The sequence below is a fragment of the Calypte anna genome, chromosome 1 (assembly GCF_003957555.1).
Source record: "Calypte anna isolate BGI_N300 chromosome 1, bCalAnn1_v1.p, whole genome shotgun sequence".
Lineage (NCBI taxonomy): Eukaryota > Metazoa > Chordata > Aves > Apodiformes > Trochilidae > Calypte > Calypte anna.
The window spans coordinates 53048591-53066981 of NC_044244.1; the positions used below are offsets into that span (position 1 = coordinate 53048591).

At 39.9% G+C, this 18391-nt stretch overlaps 1 protein-coding gene across 1 annotated transcript in view; it reads left to right on the plus strand.

Annotated features, from left to right (window-relative positions):
• The first annotated feature begins 228 nt into the window (after positions 1–228).
• MYH9 (myosin heavy chain 9) overlaps positions 229–18391 on the plus strand; it is a 70990-nt gene continuing 52827 nt past the window's right edge. The window contains exons 1-2 of the mRNA XM_030469249.1: positions 229–395; positions 15913–16265. Of these exons, the coding sequence (XP_030325109.1) occupies positions 15933–16265 (333 nt within the window). The 5' untranslated portion in view covers positions 229–395; positions 15913–15932. The remainder of the gene's footprint in view (positions 396–15912; positions 16266–18391) is intronic.

Below are 18391 nucleotides of genomic sequence, written 5' to 3' on the forward strand. Positions count from 1 at the left end.
CCCCCGGCAGGAGGGGCGGGGCGGGACTCCGCGCGCGCCCGGGCGTTGCTGCCCCGCCCCTTTCCCCAACGGCTCCCCGCTTCCTCAACGGCTTCTCCTCCGCCCTGCCGCCGGCTCCTATTGGCGGCGGGGCCCGTCAGTTCTCCGCTGCCGGCGCTGCCATTGGCTGGCGGTGCCCCGGGGGGGAGGGGCCGGTGAAGGGCGGGTCGGCGGCGTTGCTGGGCCGCGGCGGCTCCTCCCGGCTGAACTCCTCGCAGTGCCGGTGAAGCAGCGAGACGCGGTCGCGGTGCCTGCGGGAGGAGCCGGCAGCGTGAGGACGGCACTCTGTCGCTGCGAGGAGCGCAGCCGCCACCCCCGCCGCGGCGTTTCCCTCCCTCCGCTGTAGCCGGGCTCAGGTGAAGCCGGTCGGGTGGGGCGGTGGGCGCGGGTGGCCCTGGGGTTGTCCCCCTCTGGAGCCGCGGTTCCCCCCTGCCGGGTTTCGCGCCTCTTTGTCCGGCCGGGAGGAGAGGGTTACCGCTCTCCCGTTACTCCCCTCCTTCTTCCTGGGTAACCGGCCGGGCGGCAGCTCGGCTGGACACCGACCTGTCCTGCTTGGGGGTGCTCCCCGTACTCCCTCAGCGCTCTTCCTCCCCATCGGGGCCGTGCGTACCGCGGCGGCGAACGGTTGCGTTATTGCCCAGGGAGTTGCCTCTCTTCTCCCTCCACACCCTGCTAACTGGCCTCTTTGGAGGTGGGGTGGCGGTATTGGCGCTCTTTTTTCAGCCGCACGTCTTGGTCTCCTCACCCCCGTCCGGTGCTTCTCTCCCCGCTCCCCCCACGCTCCCCCTTCGCCTTTAAGTGTCCGTCCTTTGGAAGTAACGGGTAGGGAAAAATCAGGACCGTTTGGCAGCTGTCAGGGTGGCAGCCTGAGTCACGGGCTGACAATCCTCCTGCAGACATTGCAATGGGCTTGGCTTCCGCCCTCAGATCTCGACTTCCTCGTTCGGTTTGGTCTGTACAATAAAGCCAGGAGAGAGGGAGGAGGGAGTGACAGGGCAAGATGAAGCTTGCAGTAAAAGAAAAGGAAAAAAAAAAAGTTCTTGCAGATAGCTTGTGCTTTCAGGCATCATCTCCAAGCGAGCAGGAAGAGGTATCCGGGTTTTAGCGTTAAGGTTACCAACCTGCCTGCAGTAGGTGTGGAAAGTAAAAAGTTTCATAGCCCCTGAGGGTGGTGTGTGCCCAGTGGGTTTAGCAAGGATTGCTTCTAATTTGCCTAAACACAGGGCGAAATGGGTTTTAAAGAAATATCATGCTTCTGGTAACAAAGTGGAATTTTTCAGAACTACATTGGTTGTGAAGCTCCTCATGCAGTGGCTGCTAAATTGCCTGTTCTTTTCTCCTTATGATTCCTTTCTTCCTTTTTTTTTTTTTCTTCCTACTTGAAACACTGTTTCTGCTCTTCATCTTCTTCCCCAGGTTTTTCTTCTGTACCCCATGTCCTCAGCTGCACTCCATCGGAGTGGATTAAGAACCAAAAGTTCTTTCTTAAGGGAGCAGGTCTGCCCTATACAGGGTAATCTGTCAAGTGCTGGAACAGAAATTTCTGCTTCAGACTTGAAGAGGTATTGTAGTAGATGGACTTTGGCCTACTGACTATGATTTTTGTGCCTGTGTCATACACTATAAAGAAATACAAGTTAATTTGCATGGATGCTGTTGAACCATGGATTGAAAGATTAAATTACATGTCCTTAACTCATATACATCTCCCATGCGTAAGCCTAGATACGGCAAAGTTTTAACTCCGAACTAATAGTGCTCTAATCAGTTACTGCTTGTGTAAAAATGTTTTTGAAATTAGTCACTAGGTAACAATGTGACTAAGTTCACTTACCCATGACATTCTTGTAAAAATGGCAAATCATGGTAGGGAATCTGTCTGCAATGGTATCTCCCAGAGTTTAAATGAGGTAATCAAATATTTTTGTTAACTAGAAAGTTGTAATGAGGGGGAAGCGTTTGATAAATGCAAGTGAGGCTGCCTTTGGCATAAAGGAGTTTTGAAGTTGTTAATCACAATTGCCAAAACTGTGTAAACACAAGACTGTGCTGCTAATCTGACCTTGTAAAAATAATGAGTGAAATGACACAAGAGTTTCGTTAAGCTTCGTGTCAGGTGAAACTGTTTAAATTGTCATGTTCTCCTGTTGGTTGCACTTATTCGTTGTGTGTGCACTGTCTTTATGGAGGTGGACAGGCAAAATTTTCAGTGACTCTAATGTAGCTGCAATATTGCTAGTGGTGGATAGAAGTGGAGGTCTGAACTTCTTATGTTTACTGACCTGGAACCTCAAAGCTAGTTTGACCAGAACCAAGCTGATGAGTTATATGATTCTTTGTAATATGGGGTCATTTCTTGGACACTTGACTCGTATAGCCATGATCTGATTTTGGAAATTCTTTGGAGAAGATACTTTGACCTCAGGGTTTGCTCTGCTGGGCAGCATTTGGCTTTTTCTGTATAAACAGGAAGAACAAATAGTTATGTTCTGTCTGTCCCAGAAGAATAGCTATAGAAACTGATAGCTTTTTACTGGATTTTGTTTGCATAGATTGTTAGGATATTCCCACTATGGTTCTGGGATTTTCTTATTTTTACTTCCAAGTTTTTCTTGTAGGAAAAAAAAATGCCGGGGTGATATTTTCATCTGAAGAGAAAAAGAAAGTACAAGATTTGTTTCATTATTTCCTCTAGGTGGATTTCTATATGCTTCAGAACATCTTAGGGAGACAAATAGCTTGTGAGAGCTACACCACAAACTTTTAAGTGAATCACTAATGAATAAATAATAAAAGAATAAAGCCAGTTGTCCAGGAAAGGTGTAGGAAAGAGATTAGAGGAATTTCTCACACAGGAGCATGAGATAATCTGTGTTGTTCAGCACATTATTTTGTTATTATGGAAAATATTTGAGAGTGTTCAAACTGTGTAGTGGGTGGTAGCTCTAATGCTCATGTTTGAATTGAAAACTGTTTGGTGGAGTCAGGTGCCACAGGTGCTAAAATTGCTTTGCAATGCTACTTGGCACTGCAAATATTTCTGCTATGGAGACTTACATTTACCACTGCAACAAACTACCTTGAAAATTTTGATTATTATTGTCTTGGCAGGTCTTTAATGTATAAATGTTAATAGTAACTAATAATTCACAGGTTAGTCTTCTGACTGTTCGTGTTTGATTCAATAGTACACTCAGGGCCTGCTAACTTTTATCTTTGATTTCTCCTGCAAATGTCTTACTAGTCTTTCCTTTCTTAGTTTATAATTGAGGCACAGCTGTTTGCATGTTAAGTGGAAAAACGGTGTGCCTGACATTAAGTCTTCTGTGGGTTGGAACAGAAGCATAATAGTTCAGGATTGCCTACAGCAGCATTGTTTTTGCTGGCAATTGCTCTAGCTTAATGGTGGCTTGGTGACCTTGTGCCTTAAATTTCTTTTCAATTTAAGCATGCTATGGTTCTAATTGAGTTTCCTAGCATAGAAAGAGTTGGAAACTAGCAGCCTGATTTAAATGAAGTATGACAAGACAAAAACACACTTGCAACTTTCTACCCTGGAAGCTAATGCAAATGGGTGTTGTCCAACTAAATGAAATGCATCAGTTTACAAGTTCATCTTAATTATAGTTTATCAGCGTAACCTTTTTTTGTTTAGCAGCTGTGAGAACCCATTCTGAGTGTTTGGAGTAATATTCTCAATACTGATTCGTCTTGCGATCCTAGGCTACTGTAGTGGCTTAACATCTTCTGATCTCACTCCAACCAAATCATGTTTGGTACAAAGGGCTGGTCCTTGTTTTCAGTTAATGGCCCTTTGGCTTGTTACTGTTCAGCATAATATGTTGCCTTTTTGAGCATTCTGAGAAGTTTAAAGAAATACTGGTGTCTACAGTTATCCAATGGTGGAGCTGGGACTGGTTTCATTGCATGGTACTTTGGGAGCTTGTATTGCTAAGTAACATCCTTTTTAAACATGGGAAAATGGAAACTGTGAAATTGATCATACTTGTCTACTGCAAAATATTTCTTAACAGAAGTATTACAAATGTATTGCTGTTGGATGCAGAGATGTATAATGAAATATAACTCTGCATACTGTGGTATGATTCCATGATCTCTTAAAGAAATTTATGCCTCTAGAGTTTTGTACATAGAGTTTGGATTCTGCCTTTTTTCATGACTAGAAATTTAAATTTCTTCTAATGCATGTATGTTGACTCTATTGAGAGTAGTAAATAAAGCCTGGAGATGAGGATGTACATGGATGAGTGATTTCAGTAAACTCAAGTTAATTATTAATGTATGTTGAGGGGAACTTAACTTGGAAATCTATATCATAAAGTCTTCTTGACCGATGAATACTTCTATTCATCAAGAACTACCGTTTTAATGAGGCTCGGCAGGAAATCCATTGTGATATATGCCTCTACACAGAACTGATTTGAATCAAAGCAAAGTAGATATTCAAAGTTGTAAGAAAAGTGGTTTAGAAAATTTTGTAGCTTAATTTTGACAGTCCTATGAAGTCAGATGTTTTTTTTTTTCCCTTGTTAGGCAGCTTCCTGTTTAAAACTTAAGATTTCAAGCATATTCTTGTAATAGTTTACTTCCCTTTTTATTGTTTGTAGTGATGAGAGTACATTCATCTGTGTTTTTAAGATTGAGACTTCACCAGTGCACTTGAATCTAGGCTCTTTTAATCAACTTGGAGGTAGATTTGATTTTGGTTTAAGTTGATGGTGGCCAAAATTTAATCCAACTATTTTTACTGTCATACTTAGAGTTTATTTAAATATCTCAGAATAAATAAAAAAAAAGAAACACTGAATTGAACCTACAGCAAAATTGTGGAAAAAAATTCATTTCAGTTGCTTCTGTCTTTTTCTCCAAATGTGACTTAAAACAGCTGTGTCAATTGTAGGTAAACTGTCATCTCTTCTTGTCAGGGACCAAGAAGATAAACTGTAGGTCTGCTTGCCATTCAGTGCAAGAGATTCCAGTCGTGCTGTTCTCTGAATTGATCATATCTACTATTTTGAGAAGATTGTGAGTGCAAATTAATTTTCATTGATAGTGATTCTTTTTCTTAAGCTGATAGTCTATCTTGAGTCATAAATATATTAAAGTAGAAGATGCTTAAGATAAGAACCTGGCAACAAATACTGAATGTAAATCAGAAGTTAAACCAATAAAATAGGTGAGAAAGTACCTAGCTAAGCACTTGGAATTAATTGGTTGATAAGGGAAATCAACTTCTGGTAGGTTTTGGGTTTTTTTTAATATATAGATGAACAAAAATAATGTGCAGCTTCTTTTGGCTATATCATTCATAGTTTAAAACATAGAGGGAAGTGTTGACATTTTGCTTTGTTATCTTCCATTTTTTTGGGTGGTGGATATGGTGGGGTGTGTGTTTGAGTTAGTGGAACAGGTCAGAAGGGGTGAATTTGAAAGTATCCAGGAACAGCCATTTTAACTCAAATTGCTGATTCCAGGTAACTATCTAGAAAACAATTTCATTTAGTTTTTGCTTGTAAATGCATATGAAGCAGTATAGGGATTTTAAAAAAATTATAATTGAAATTTCCTTGTTCTTTTTAGCAGAATATCCCTTAATAGAGATTTTTTTCTTTATACATGTTGTTCAGATGCCTGTATTTTTGTTGTTCAGAGATAGGGAAGCTTTATCTCTTTGACATCAAGTACAATGTATTCAGACTTTACAGAATTGTTTAATAAATGGATTTTGGGAATATGGATGCAGGTATATGGTAGATTTCAAAAACTAAGTAATTGGATACTTTAAACTTTAGTGTTTCAAGTGGTTATGTCTGCTTACTGACTGACAAAGGGAATTCTCTTTCACAGAGAAGCATAACTACAAAACAAGATTTCTCCATAGGCACAAAAGCTCTTTAAACTGTGACTTAGGATTTGTGACTTAAACCAGTTCACTTAGCTTTTATCATCTCAGTTATATTGCAGTATGAACATTTATAGCAGATATTAAATGCTTTGACCTTTCATTACACAGTCAATTATTCAGAATTGTTTTAATGGCACTTTGCAAGTCAAAGTTTTGCATGGGTATACTTGAGCTGGCAGTTTAATGCAGTAAATGATGGGAAATATAAAATGAGAACACACAAATGTGTGTGGAATATATATTTGTCATAATTTTTACTTAAAAAGGTGATGGCTAATTTACTAGACAAACCAGTGTAGCTTCTAAAAATTAAATATCTGCTTATTGTCTGCATAGCACAGGCATATACATATGCACAGTCAGGTTATCATCTTCCTCCACTTAGAGGACTTAATATTTCATATAGTGAATTCTAAGGTTTTTCCCTAATGGGCAGAACGATTAGATTTTTGTAGATTTTAGCTCTTTAGCAGTCCAAAAGCTTGATGTAGATTTAACTGGTAAATATTACCACACTACTTTATGCCAATTCTATCAGGGAAAAGTACAGCTGAAGTAATAGTTCATCTCTTGCTCATGTAGATGAGGAGAGTAATATCACAGAATGATTTGGGTTGGAAGGGACCTTAAGGGTCATGTAGTTCCAACCTCCTGTGTAGCCAGGGACACCTCCCATTGGACCAAGTTGCTCCAAGCCCCATCCAGCCTGGCCTTGGACACTTCCAAGGGAGGGGGCGGCCACAGTTCCTCAGGGCAACCTGTGCCGGTGTCAGACAGCCATAGTTCTTTAGTGTATGTGGTTGTGAAGCATGTTGTTAATTATGGTGGAAAAACACAAAAGTTTTGCTACTCTATAGTCAGTATTTCCTCTTGTTTTTTTTATCCTGCTATTCCAAAAAGCAAAACTTTGTTGGAAACTTCCAACTTACATTTGCCTCCTCTCACTGCGGACCATGGAATGTCATAGTGTGCCAGTCTTCTGTCAGAAGCAAATAAATTTTTTTTCCATTCAAGTCTCTTCCTGTAATGCCAAAATATTGAACATTTTGTATGCCATATAACGTTGATTGTGAAAGTTCAGACTAAGTTCCTTCTTTAAGTGTCCTTGCTTCTACTCATTTCAGATTGAAAGATGAGTTCTTTCTCCTCCTTTAATGCAAAAATCAGTGTTCCAGGAGATCCAGACGGGAGGGCATGGTTGGATGAATTCTAAAATAAGATATGCCTAATGCTGTTTCTTTTTAGAGACTGATATATATGGCATTTAGGGAAAAAAAGCACAGGTCAGGAAAGGGACAGGCTAACCAGAAAACGAGCTTGAGTGTTGGCTGTATAGACAGACCAGACAAGTGTTCCTTGTGTGCTCTGCTGCACTGGGGGCTTTCTCCAGAACATTGGTTATAATGGACAGTGAAGCAAGGAGCCAGTTAGATGTGCAAGACCTTGAAGACAATAAGGAAGTGTTGTAATCAGAATGTTTCAAAGTTATTCTGACCATCTTGAACTTGATATTTATGCTCTACACGATTATTTTCAACCTGTCCATCTTGTACATCCTGGAGCTTAAGGCTGCGTAGCTTTTTCTTCAGTGTAGGAGTTGCTGTTGTTCTCATGTCCAGAAGGAGTCTTTCTCCTCCTGCTCCCCACCTCCAAGATCACTTTCATGAACAGAAATAGGTCCTCTTAATGAAACCCTGTATGAAGCTAGAAGAATTGAGACTCAAACTTGGGCCCTGTAAAGCTGGCAAGCTTCTCTGCCTGGGTTTTTTGCCTATAATCTCCATAGCTGCTGGTAATGGTGGAGAAGAACTATTTGAAACATGAATAAAAACATTAGAGCATAAGGCTATTTATACAGTGTCATAGTTTGGCACAGTATTGAGCTGCAATTGTCTGGAGAAATGCAGTTACCCACCGCAGTGTAAACATAACTTTTAAAAAATGATTTGCCAGATGTGTTTGCACTGATTATTGGTTCTTTCCAATGTGAGCTGAAATAAAATCAGTATTATCAATGCTGAGATCAAAGGCAAGTTCTCATTTAATGTAAGCAAGAATAATTGCTCCTGTAAGATGACATGGTCTTAGCTGCTTACCTGCTAAATATTTGTCTCTAAAAGAGCAAACCAGAACCATATTTTTCTTCTCTTAATATAGGTATAATTGTTTTGTTCCTTGTTCCCTCTTGCAATGAAGTGAAACATGGAGCTGACAGAGATGATAGGGAGTGCTAATTAATACCGAACTGTGAATTGGGAGCTGCCTTACAGTTCAGTGCCCCATAGAGTTCTTGGCAGGTATCTTTTTAGCTTTAAATCAGACCATTAGGATAGGGATGAAGAGTGACCCTGAGATAACAAGGACAGGCTGAAACTTTCCAACCTCTTCTTCCCGCTCTCATGCAATGTCCCTAGGGAATTCTGCATGCCTGATCAGAACTTTTGCAGTCAGTTATGCCTCCTGAAAACAAGTGTTCCAGCAAACCAACTTAAAACAGCAGGGATGGGCTACAACAGTTTTCTGAGCTACAGCTGTCTCCTTAAGTGGGATTACTTTGCTGAGTGGTCAGGAAGAATGTGTTCTCCCCCTGGAATGTTTTCCTTGTGGGCACACTGTCTCTGGAACAGGAATTCTCTCCTCTGCTGAGAAGGCATGTAGTGAATGAGCACTAATGAGAAACAACAGTTGCAGAAAGTGTATTATGCAGGATTGTAAACTTTTGAATATTTATTCAAAGTGAATGGGGTTGGGTGGCAGCCAGCCTAGCTTTGTCATGCTAAAGACTGGACTTGAAATCAACAGAAGGCTACCCTTCCCCCCCTCCCTAAACCAGTGTTTGGTGTGGTTAAGCAATGTGCATAGGCTTCATAGAACTGATTAACTTTATTGGTGCCATGTAGGTGGTAACGTGCCTTCATGTCTCACTGAGCTGAAAAGGTGCAGTTAAAATACGGGTAAGCTGTGCCTGGCTGTATTTGCCCAGCAGTTGTTAATTTCTTCACGGTATGCAGTGTGGTTGCCCAGGATTATTCAGTGCTTGTATAATCTGTGGTGAAGCCTGCACTATCCCTTCTTCAGTGTTTGTACCCAAACCTAACCTCTTCAGATTATGTTACATCTACATGCGCTGTGTTGTAGCCTCTGTTTTGATCATCCCATTCATTTGAACTTGGTGGAGAAAAAAGCTGACAGCTAAATAGCATGTAAGGATATGCTACTTGTGTATGTCTTTGTGGCCTTTGCATTTTGCCATGGAAAGTCCCAGCTTCTCAGAGCAAATCCACTTTGTCAGCTGTTAAAGTCAAATATGCAAACGCTGCTTCACACACACCAGAAAATGCTACTTGACAGCTGATGCTGTCAGGAGAGGAGAGACCTGGACCTGTAGAAACTGAGAAACATTCCAGGTTTGTTCTGAGGATACATTCCAGGTACCTTTAGGTCACCTGTAAGACTAAGAATTCCCTTCTACTTATTTCTTCTGTTTTACATGTAGTCTGGTCAGTACATGACTTCTGTGATATATACACTGGATAAGCAGATTCTTCCTCTTTGGTTCTTGGAGCCATGTGCATACAGAGAAGGCACTTCCATGCTCCACCTTGAGTTTAACTTACAGTAATAAACATGGTAGCTGACAAGTCTGGGCAGCACTACAGTCAACCTGAATATGCAACAATTATTGCCAGCAATCTGCATTCCAGTTGTGAAATAAATCTTTCAACGATGTATTGTGTACGTCATACTGACTAGAGAGGAAAGCAGTGAGCTACTGTAAGGCTAGCAGCAGTCATTATGAACCCCAAATAAAGCTGAACCTAGAAGAAACGAGTGCATGTGGCAGGGCAGCATTCTGAACAAAAAGGGTAAGTGCAGCCGAAGGTATTCAGCTCGGGGGAGTATTAATTGCAAACTCGTGTAGTTCCTTGATGTGCTCCCTAATGGGAAAACTGAAATTCATGGTTCTTGAGTTCAGACTGAAGCTTCAGGTACTGGTGTGTCACAATATACTGAACTCGAGAAACAAGCAGATACAACCAGTTGGGCATTTCAGCTTCCTGGCAGCTTTTTGTCTCCCCTTCCTCCCCCCATCCCCCATCTCTGTGATTCTTTTTTCACACATAGAGATTCAGGCTTCAGTTTTTATGTAACTGACAAATTGAAGCAGTTTGTGCTAACAGTTTTCTCAGATTCCTTCCCATAAGCATCCAGGCACCTGGAGCTGTGAGGTGTCAGCCTAGTATGTCCTGAACAGATGAGATCTGAAAAAATTTCTTAGTAAATACAGAATTGCAAGGGTGTTTTTACAGGTTGGTTGGGTTTTGTTTTTTAATATTGTCATTTTGTGGTCACTGTAGGTAGACTGGCCACTGAAGTCTACTTACTGTGCTTTCTTGCTGCGCTGAATGAAGCTGTTTGTGTTGACTTGCTGAACTGTATTCATCTTGCTGGGGTAATTAAATAGTTGAGTTTGCAAATGTAATGCAAGTGTTAGCTGTTCAGATGATACACTTAAGATTTCTCATCATATGAATATTACTGACCAAACTTACTTCAAATTACTAGCTTCTTCTCAAAGTCAGATTATTTTTTAAAATTCTGTGTATTAACAAATCAAGTTTTTTCACTCAGGACAATTTAGTTGTAACTGAAAGGGGACTTTAAGTGTCCTGTGATGCTTTCATTTTCTAGTGTAAAAGTCTTGTCTTACCTGCAGAAGTGGTGCACTTTCCTTTTGTTCTGTGAAAGGGCTTTTTTTCTTGTTGTCCATTCTGTCATAACCTGCTAAAGGTAAACCAGTTTGGAAAGTGGCATGGGATCTGTGTTCATGAAATGCTTTAAAAGTGTGACCTATAAAAGAAAAAAAATTGCTTTAGTCTAAATGAATCTGAAGTGCATTTTATTCATTCTTTGTCACCTTGACAGTCACTTACCCCTCTTGTAGTCCTAGTATGAAGGCCACTACATGAGCCATGTGGGGGGGGGATCATTTCACATGAAATTACAAAGTTTTTATAACGATACCATACTGGGGAATATGAAGTGGAAGAAAACTTTTACTTACTACCTGTGCAGGTTCCTTTTCATACATGCTCAATCTTACAGCAAAGTTCTGAAATCCTGATCTGCATCAGGAAATATGCAGTACATTCATCTGGCTATTTTATGTTCTTTATGCCCCAGCATTTCACAAAATTCATTAAGGTAGGGAAATGATTTGTGATTAAAGCTGTCTATTCCAATGCAGTAATACATATTTGCTAATAATGAAGTTGAAGCCTAAAAAGAATAGAGTGAGAATCCCTCTTTAACAGTGGTGTGGATAGCTCTGAAGGGCTTTCCTTGTCTACCTTGTGCTCTAATACTTGTTAGTAAGCATGGTGCTTTAATTGCTACCATTAATGTTCTTCTGAATTTATTAGTTGTGTTTCTACTTCAACCTTTATAGTTTACCATAGCCAAAACTCATCTTATTGAGCAGTGGCTCAGCCCTATAAACAATTCGGTGGCTACTGACAAAGTAAACATTGGGGGTGAATAATATGAATAGTTCTGGAAAATTAAATTGCAAACAGATAATGTTCTATGCTTTTGGGAGTTGCAAAACACTGTAACCCAAAGGAAGGGACCTTTTAGCAGAGGTAGCTTATAGACCTCTGCAAGGCAGAGCAGGTGATTGTTTCCAGGTTTTTGGGAAGCAGTTGATATTTCAAGCAAGGAGAAGAGTGTGTGAAGTGTCTCATAATTCAAGCCTTAGGGCTGTGAAATTGTAGGAAGCTAAGGCAAACTTCTTTCCAGATGATTGCATTCAACTGGGGGGTTTGGATAATTCTGCTTATTTCAAAGGGAATGCATGGCATCTTAAAGCCAGTGTTTAATTTGTCCATCTGAAAAGAATCTGCATGGAAATATTTATGTAAGGAGCTCTTGGGTTTTTTAGGGGTTTTTTTTGTTTGTTTTGTTTTAATAATATGTAGTCCAACCTTAATGTCTTGCTCCCATCCTGTTCATGACTGTAGTGATGGCTTTGCCTTTATTGAAACTATATAGCATATTTGTGGGAACTATGTAGTTAGTTAAATGGCACAGGAGTCTTTTGACATCTGTAATAGTGGAAAACAAGCAACATTTGACCAGCCTGTTCCTTAGACTGATATAAACCACAATAAAGGAGCATACTGGGTTAACGGGGAAGTGACTGTAGTATTTCAGTTTTGAAAACAATAGTAGGAAGGAGGAGGCATTTAAACTCAAAACAAGGTTGGTCTATCTTTTGGAGCTTGTTGTTTTGGTTTTTTGGTTGTTGGGGTTTTTTGTTTTGGTTTTTTGATTTTTTTTTATTATTATTATTATTGTCTGTAGACTGGTGTTGCATCAAAAAGAATATTGTTTAGTGGTATTCTCATTTGACAGTTGCACGATAGCCATGTACAGATAAATGTCCTTGCCCCACATAATTGTCTACACCCAAAATGCAAACTACTAGGCAAACAAATTGCTTCCTAATTTGTTCCTAAAATGGTAATGACTTGCACTGGTTGCAAGATGCTGTAAGGTTGCAAGAGCTTGTTGAACTTACTTCCTTGACAACTGAAGTGGTTGTTTTTAGAAATGTCCAGAGAAATGCAGCATAAGTGAGGAAGGTAAGTTTTGAAGCCCATGAGATGGAGCTTGCTGAATCTGATTCCTCTGGTACTGTTCTTGTGGAGAAGGCAAATTAATGGTTGGTTTGTGGTAGTGCTAGTTTAGAGGCCCTCTGGGTTAGAAGTCAGCTTTGAGAATAGCACTAATACCATGTTATCTTAGTATGATCCTCTGTTTGTTGTTTTTTTTAGTTCTGGTACCTGAGGAGTCTTCTTTTCTGAAGCATATAAAAATTAGTTTGAAGTGGTGGAAATGACTGTGTGCTGCTACCATAAAATAAGGGCAATTTTTCAAGTCTGTTTAAAGTTTGAGTTGCAGACCATCTTTTAATCTCCATACTATTTAGTAGTACTGACATAAAAAATGTAGTGTTTGGTGAGATTTTAGAATGTTAAGTCTATTCTGCTTTTTACTGTCATAGTTTGTTTTCAGTCCTGGGGATAAAAAGGCATAGATGCTATCCCATACTGACTAAAGAATGCTATCTCACTGTATATAAGATAATTAGGGTTTCTCCTCCGGTATTGGACTTGATTAACCTCTCTGTGGCTGTCTTCTCAGTTCACTTCAGGTCTTGAACTGTCTGGGGATAGATTGAAAGATTTTTTTGTCATCTAATGTATTTTTTTTTAATCCAAAAAGTATTAGTCTTTACCTCAATAAATCTCCAAGGTGTACTGAACACATGTATTCTAACAGTAAAGAAGTCAATAATATGTTTCAGTGTAATGTAGGACACTTCAGATGGCTGGTTACTTAGGATTCCTCAGGAAATGATGAAACTGAATTTAGCCGAAGCATACTGCATCTGTGTCCTGCCTGATTATAGCCAAAAAAGGCAACTGGTTAGATTCTGGGAACTGCATAGGCAGGAAACTGTGTAATGGAGGGTAGAGCACAGCTGTTGCCTTGCCAAACCTGATACAACTCTGGAACACAATTGAATATTTATTTCATTTTTTTTTCCCCTTTTAACCCTCCTTCCTTCCACTCCCTTTTCTTAACCCTTTGACCACAACCTGCAGATCATGCTCTGCAATGACGTGGAGTCTCAGTATCCTTTGTTAGGCTTGGCTATTTCATGGAATCATTTAGTTTGGAAAAGGCCTTTAACATCATTGAGTCCAACCATTAATCTAGCACACTGGCAAGTCCACTGCTAAACCATGGCCCTGAGCACCACATCTACACAGCTTTTAAATACCTTCAGGGATGGTGGCTCTACCACTTCCCTGGGCAGCCTGTCCCAGTGCTTGATGAACCTTTCAGTGTATAAATTTGTCCTAGTATGCAGTATAAAGCTCCCCTGGCACAACTTTAGTCCGTTTCTTCTCATCCTGTCACTCTCTACTTGGGAAAAGAGACCACCCTCCACCTCCCTACAATTTCTGTTCTGGTAGTTTAAGAGACCAATAAGGTCTTTTTCTATCTCTTCTTTCCTACATACTCTGTCAGGCTAGCTGTTGTAGTGTGGTCTTGGAGCTCTCTTGACAGCTCAGATTTTTTCATGGCAGCCTTCTGATTGCCACATCTTAATTTCTGTCACAACTCTCTTCACTGTGTAGCCATTAAAATCTGGATTTTCAATAAAAATGTGAAAAGTCAGTAAGGAGGAGTTGCTCAGGGAATCACCATTGTGGTGACTGAGGTCTAAGTGTTGGTGACTCTGTGGGGAAGGAAAGATGAGGTAAAGTGTGGGACAGCTGCTTGGCATATCCTGCAAGGTTTAAGACAAAGTTTTAAACTCAAGCTAAAGGAAGCAATTGTTTATAGAGTAATTTTTTCTTTGTTTGCTAAAGAATTTTTGACTACGAATACAGAGCCATCCATACAGTCTCTGGCACAAAGTTGCATACTACTTACAGTGATATATTTGTTGAAAGGAATTTCCCTACATGCTTACAAATGACTGGTGTGGGCATTTGTGCCCATCATTATTATAGCTGATGTTTTTCTGGCTTCATTCACTGCTTGCTAATGCTGGGACTCAACATCTATTGTTGCTCTCATGCATATTTTGGGAGTTAAATTGCTTCTGTCCTGCTCTCAATACCTTTTTGTCTGTGGTATCTGTAGTCAGACTTCACCTATCTGATTTGCAGGGTGTTTTGCAGTTATGGGTATGTTCTGTAGAAGAGTTATCCCTGTAGATCCTGTCAGCCTTCCATGATGTGAATATTTATATTTTTCCATTCCTGTTCTTTTGGTGGTAAAGAGCCCTAGCTTCTATCTAATTTAAGAAAAACATATATTGAGGACACTGGCATCTTTGTGAGGAAGAATTCAAGAAGTAATGTTTATGGGACCTTGTAAAGAGGCTGCTGCTACGTGGTTAATGAGCCTTGACGCATGCAATCCTTTCTTCTGATTGAAAGCATTTCTGAATGGCACCAATAAAATTGCTGCCTTATAAACTGGAAAATCCCTGGCAGTTGTGTTCTGGTTTTGTTGAAACACTACATCTAGGGTGCCTTTTTTGGGGCGTACTGCCTAAATCTCTCTCTTATAGGGGTGGTGCCCCCTCTATCTCACCATACCTTCAGTAGAAGGTTTTTGTCTGTAAAATTTCCTGACTACAGGTTTACTGTTACTTTCTTGGAGGAATTTTGGTAGAGAACATTATCTAGAAAAAAGATACAAACTGGTGGGCTGGCTGGATGTTGCTGCTAAGCTGGTGACGTATCTAATGTTGGTCTTGACTGATGTCCTCCAATTATTGATGATGTCTTGTAGAGGCAAGTTTTTCTAGAATGGTATATGGCATTTCTCAGAAGTTGTGCTACTTGATGAATAGCTTGAGTATCTTCTTGTCAGAACAAGGAGATAGGAAATAAAAGTGTTGATTAAACATTTATTATTATATTTCTGAGCTAATTTCTGTATGAAGTAGAGCAGTGAAGGGGCTAATCCTGACCCGAATGTTACTGACATAGTATCTGATGCTTTGAGTATTGGCACATCTTACAAACCATTTGATGCTTGCAACTTTAATATGCTTTCTCTTTTCTGCCAAGTAATGCCTTCCAAATGCTTAATAGTCAGTGTTTTGTTGTAGGTTGTTTTTTTTTTTTAACTGCATGCTAGTTTGTTTTTTTTCATCCTCTTGGCAAGCAAAACCTTGACCTTATTGGAAGTTTGACAGCTTACCAGTGCTTACTAACATGAAGCTAGAGGAGGGGGAGGCATGCTCTGGTGACCAGGGACTCAAGAGTATTTAGCATGTGCCTGTCTGCCTTTAGGAATCTGCAAGGCAGTTTGAGGCTTTAAGTATATTTTTTTTCTTTTCCCCTCTCTTTTCACAGGTCCCCAATTCTAAAACACAATGTCGCATAGAGATGCAGATAAGTACCTTTACGTGGACAAAAACATCATTAATAACCCTCTGACTCAGGCTGACTGGGCAGCTAAGAAGCTGGTATGGGTTCCCTCAGAGAAGAATGGTTTTGAGGCAGCTAGCCTGAAGGAAGAAGTAGGAGATGAGGCCATCGTGGAACTTGCAGAGAATGGGAAGAAGGTGAAAGTAAATAAGGATGACATCCAGAAGATGAATCCCCCCAAATTCTCTAAAGTGGAAGATATGGCGGAGCTGACTTGCCTGAATGAGGCTTCTGTGCTTCATAACTTGAAGGAAAGATACTACTCAGGACTGATCTATGTAAGTGATCTTTTCTCTTGGGGTGAGAGTTCTTGGTTGTATACTGTGTGAACTTATTTTAATCTGTTTACTTATGAAATGCTTTATGTTAACCTTTCATTGCCCCTATAAGCAACTCTCATGTGACTTAGTTTATTTCCTCTACTTAAAATTTTTTTCACTAAACTATGCCAATCCCCTTCTAGTTAATGTTGAAGCTTTCAAGGAATGCTGTGGTAAATATCTTTAACATTTTCGTGTCTTCATTTGCAGGATGCTTTGAATGCCATTTAACTTTCTTTTAGCAACAGACAAGTTGGAAGTGGTAAACAGGGAGTCTGATCTGAACTGACCCAAACAATAATAAAAACACAGTCCTAATATACCTAACATCTGAATTGCATTTTCCCATGTCTGGAGCTTCAGTGAGGAAGAATGCTAATGCCACCCTTTTTGTGTTAGAAAAATTCTAGATCTCAGAATGTCTTATTAGAAAAGGTGTATGTGTCTGCATGTGCTTACAGAGAGGAAATACATCCTTTTCTTTCCACCCCAAAATGGACAAGAGCAGAGATTCTTGCTTCTTATTGTTGCTGAATTGACAAAGATACCATTTATAGGACCAATGGTCACACCCAGCAAAGCATGCAGCAACTACTTCACTGAATACCAAAAGCAATAAATAGGGAAATTTATGGCAATAAATAGGGAAATTAGTGGGAAAGGAGAATTAGAAACCTTGTCCTTACTCTGCGTTTCCCTTTTCAGTTTCTACTACATATGGCCTCTTATTTAGCCAGCAGATGCTCATCATGATAACCACTATTAATACTCTGCAGGCATAGAATGAATACTTAAATTCAGCAGTAATGTAAAATTTGGGTGCAGTGATTGGTTAAAACAGAAACTAGTGTTTCTTAGTTTATTCATTCTCTGACTAGCCTCTGCTTATAGAATTAAAATGGGACTGTCTGAGCTGGAGTCCTGAGTGATGTATAAATGCTGGATGTTCAGTATTTTTAAGTACTACTTTTTCACAGTAGATTAGAAGATCTATAAAATGTGTTAATAATAAATTTTGTATGTAAACGTCTATTAATAATTAGTGCTTAGAAAGTCTGTCCAGATTTTCACTCCCCCCCTTTGTGCTGCCAAAGCCCTAAGGCTGCTGATACTCTTGTTTTACAGAGAAGACAAAAGTAAATAGTCTACATCTTTAAGTTTGGGGGGGGGGGTTTGAAAGCTTTGTCATACCTGAAGGGGTCTGTTTTTTTATGTAGCCATCTTATATGGCAAGCTATAGATGATCTCTTGTGCCCTAGCAGAGTAGGAATTCACCCTAGCAATCCATCTTGGGTAGAAACCTTTATGAACAGTTGCCTTTGAGGTTAAGGAGCATGAACACAAGCTAGAAACTGGCTCTGGCTGGTGGTGTGACCACTGCTTTTCTTGAGTGGTGTGAAGTCTTCTGAGCAGCTGTTGCAGAAGCTCTCAGAGAACATCTGAAGGATTCAAAGTTGCCATAAATGTAGTCTGACTCCCCCTATCTGATCTCAAAATTTTGAGACTTTATATCATTGGAAGTTAATTCAGTTAATTACTCTGTGTAGTCAACAACTCCTTTGACTACTAGTCAAAATCTGTTCTTGGAGGGAAGAATATTAGTACTGAGATGAAATAGGATGTGCAAAATAATGTGTAACATTTTTAGAACAGGAAACATTAATAGGTTGTGTAGAAGGTTGTTGAAAAATAATTCAACAGAATCTTTTAAGTCTGTTGCACACTATGCAATGGGCTGTTTCACATACCTTACAAGAGATCCTCTGAAATCTCAGATGTAGTCTGGGACTGTATTAAATTGAGTTCTTTTAGTTGAATTGTAAGAACTATAAAATAATAATCCCCACACCCTTCACCCAAGTAAACCTAGGATAATAATGCTCTGTTGCAGAATCATAGTCTTGCCAAAACTGTGTGTCTGGGTACTTGTGAAATGAACTGATCTCACCTGTCAGCAGATCTCAGCAAGTCAGGAGATTATTGTGAAGGCTTAAAATACTTTCACTGGAGTGGCTGTTTGCTGATCATTAATCCTCTTGAAGAAAGAGAATATACGCAATGTATCTCTAGCATAAATGTCTCTG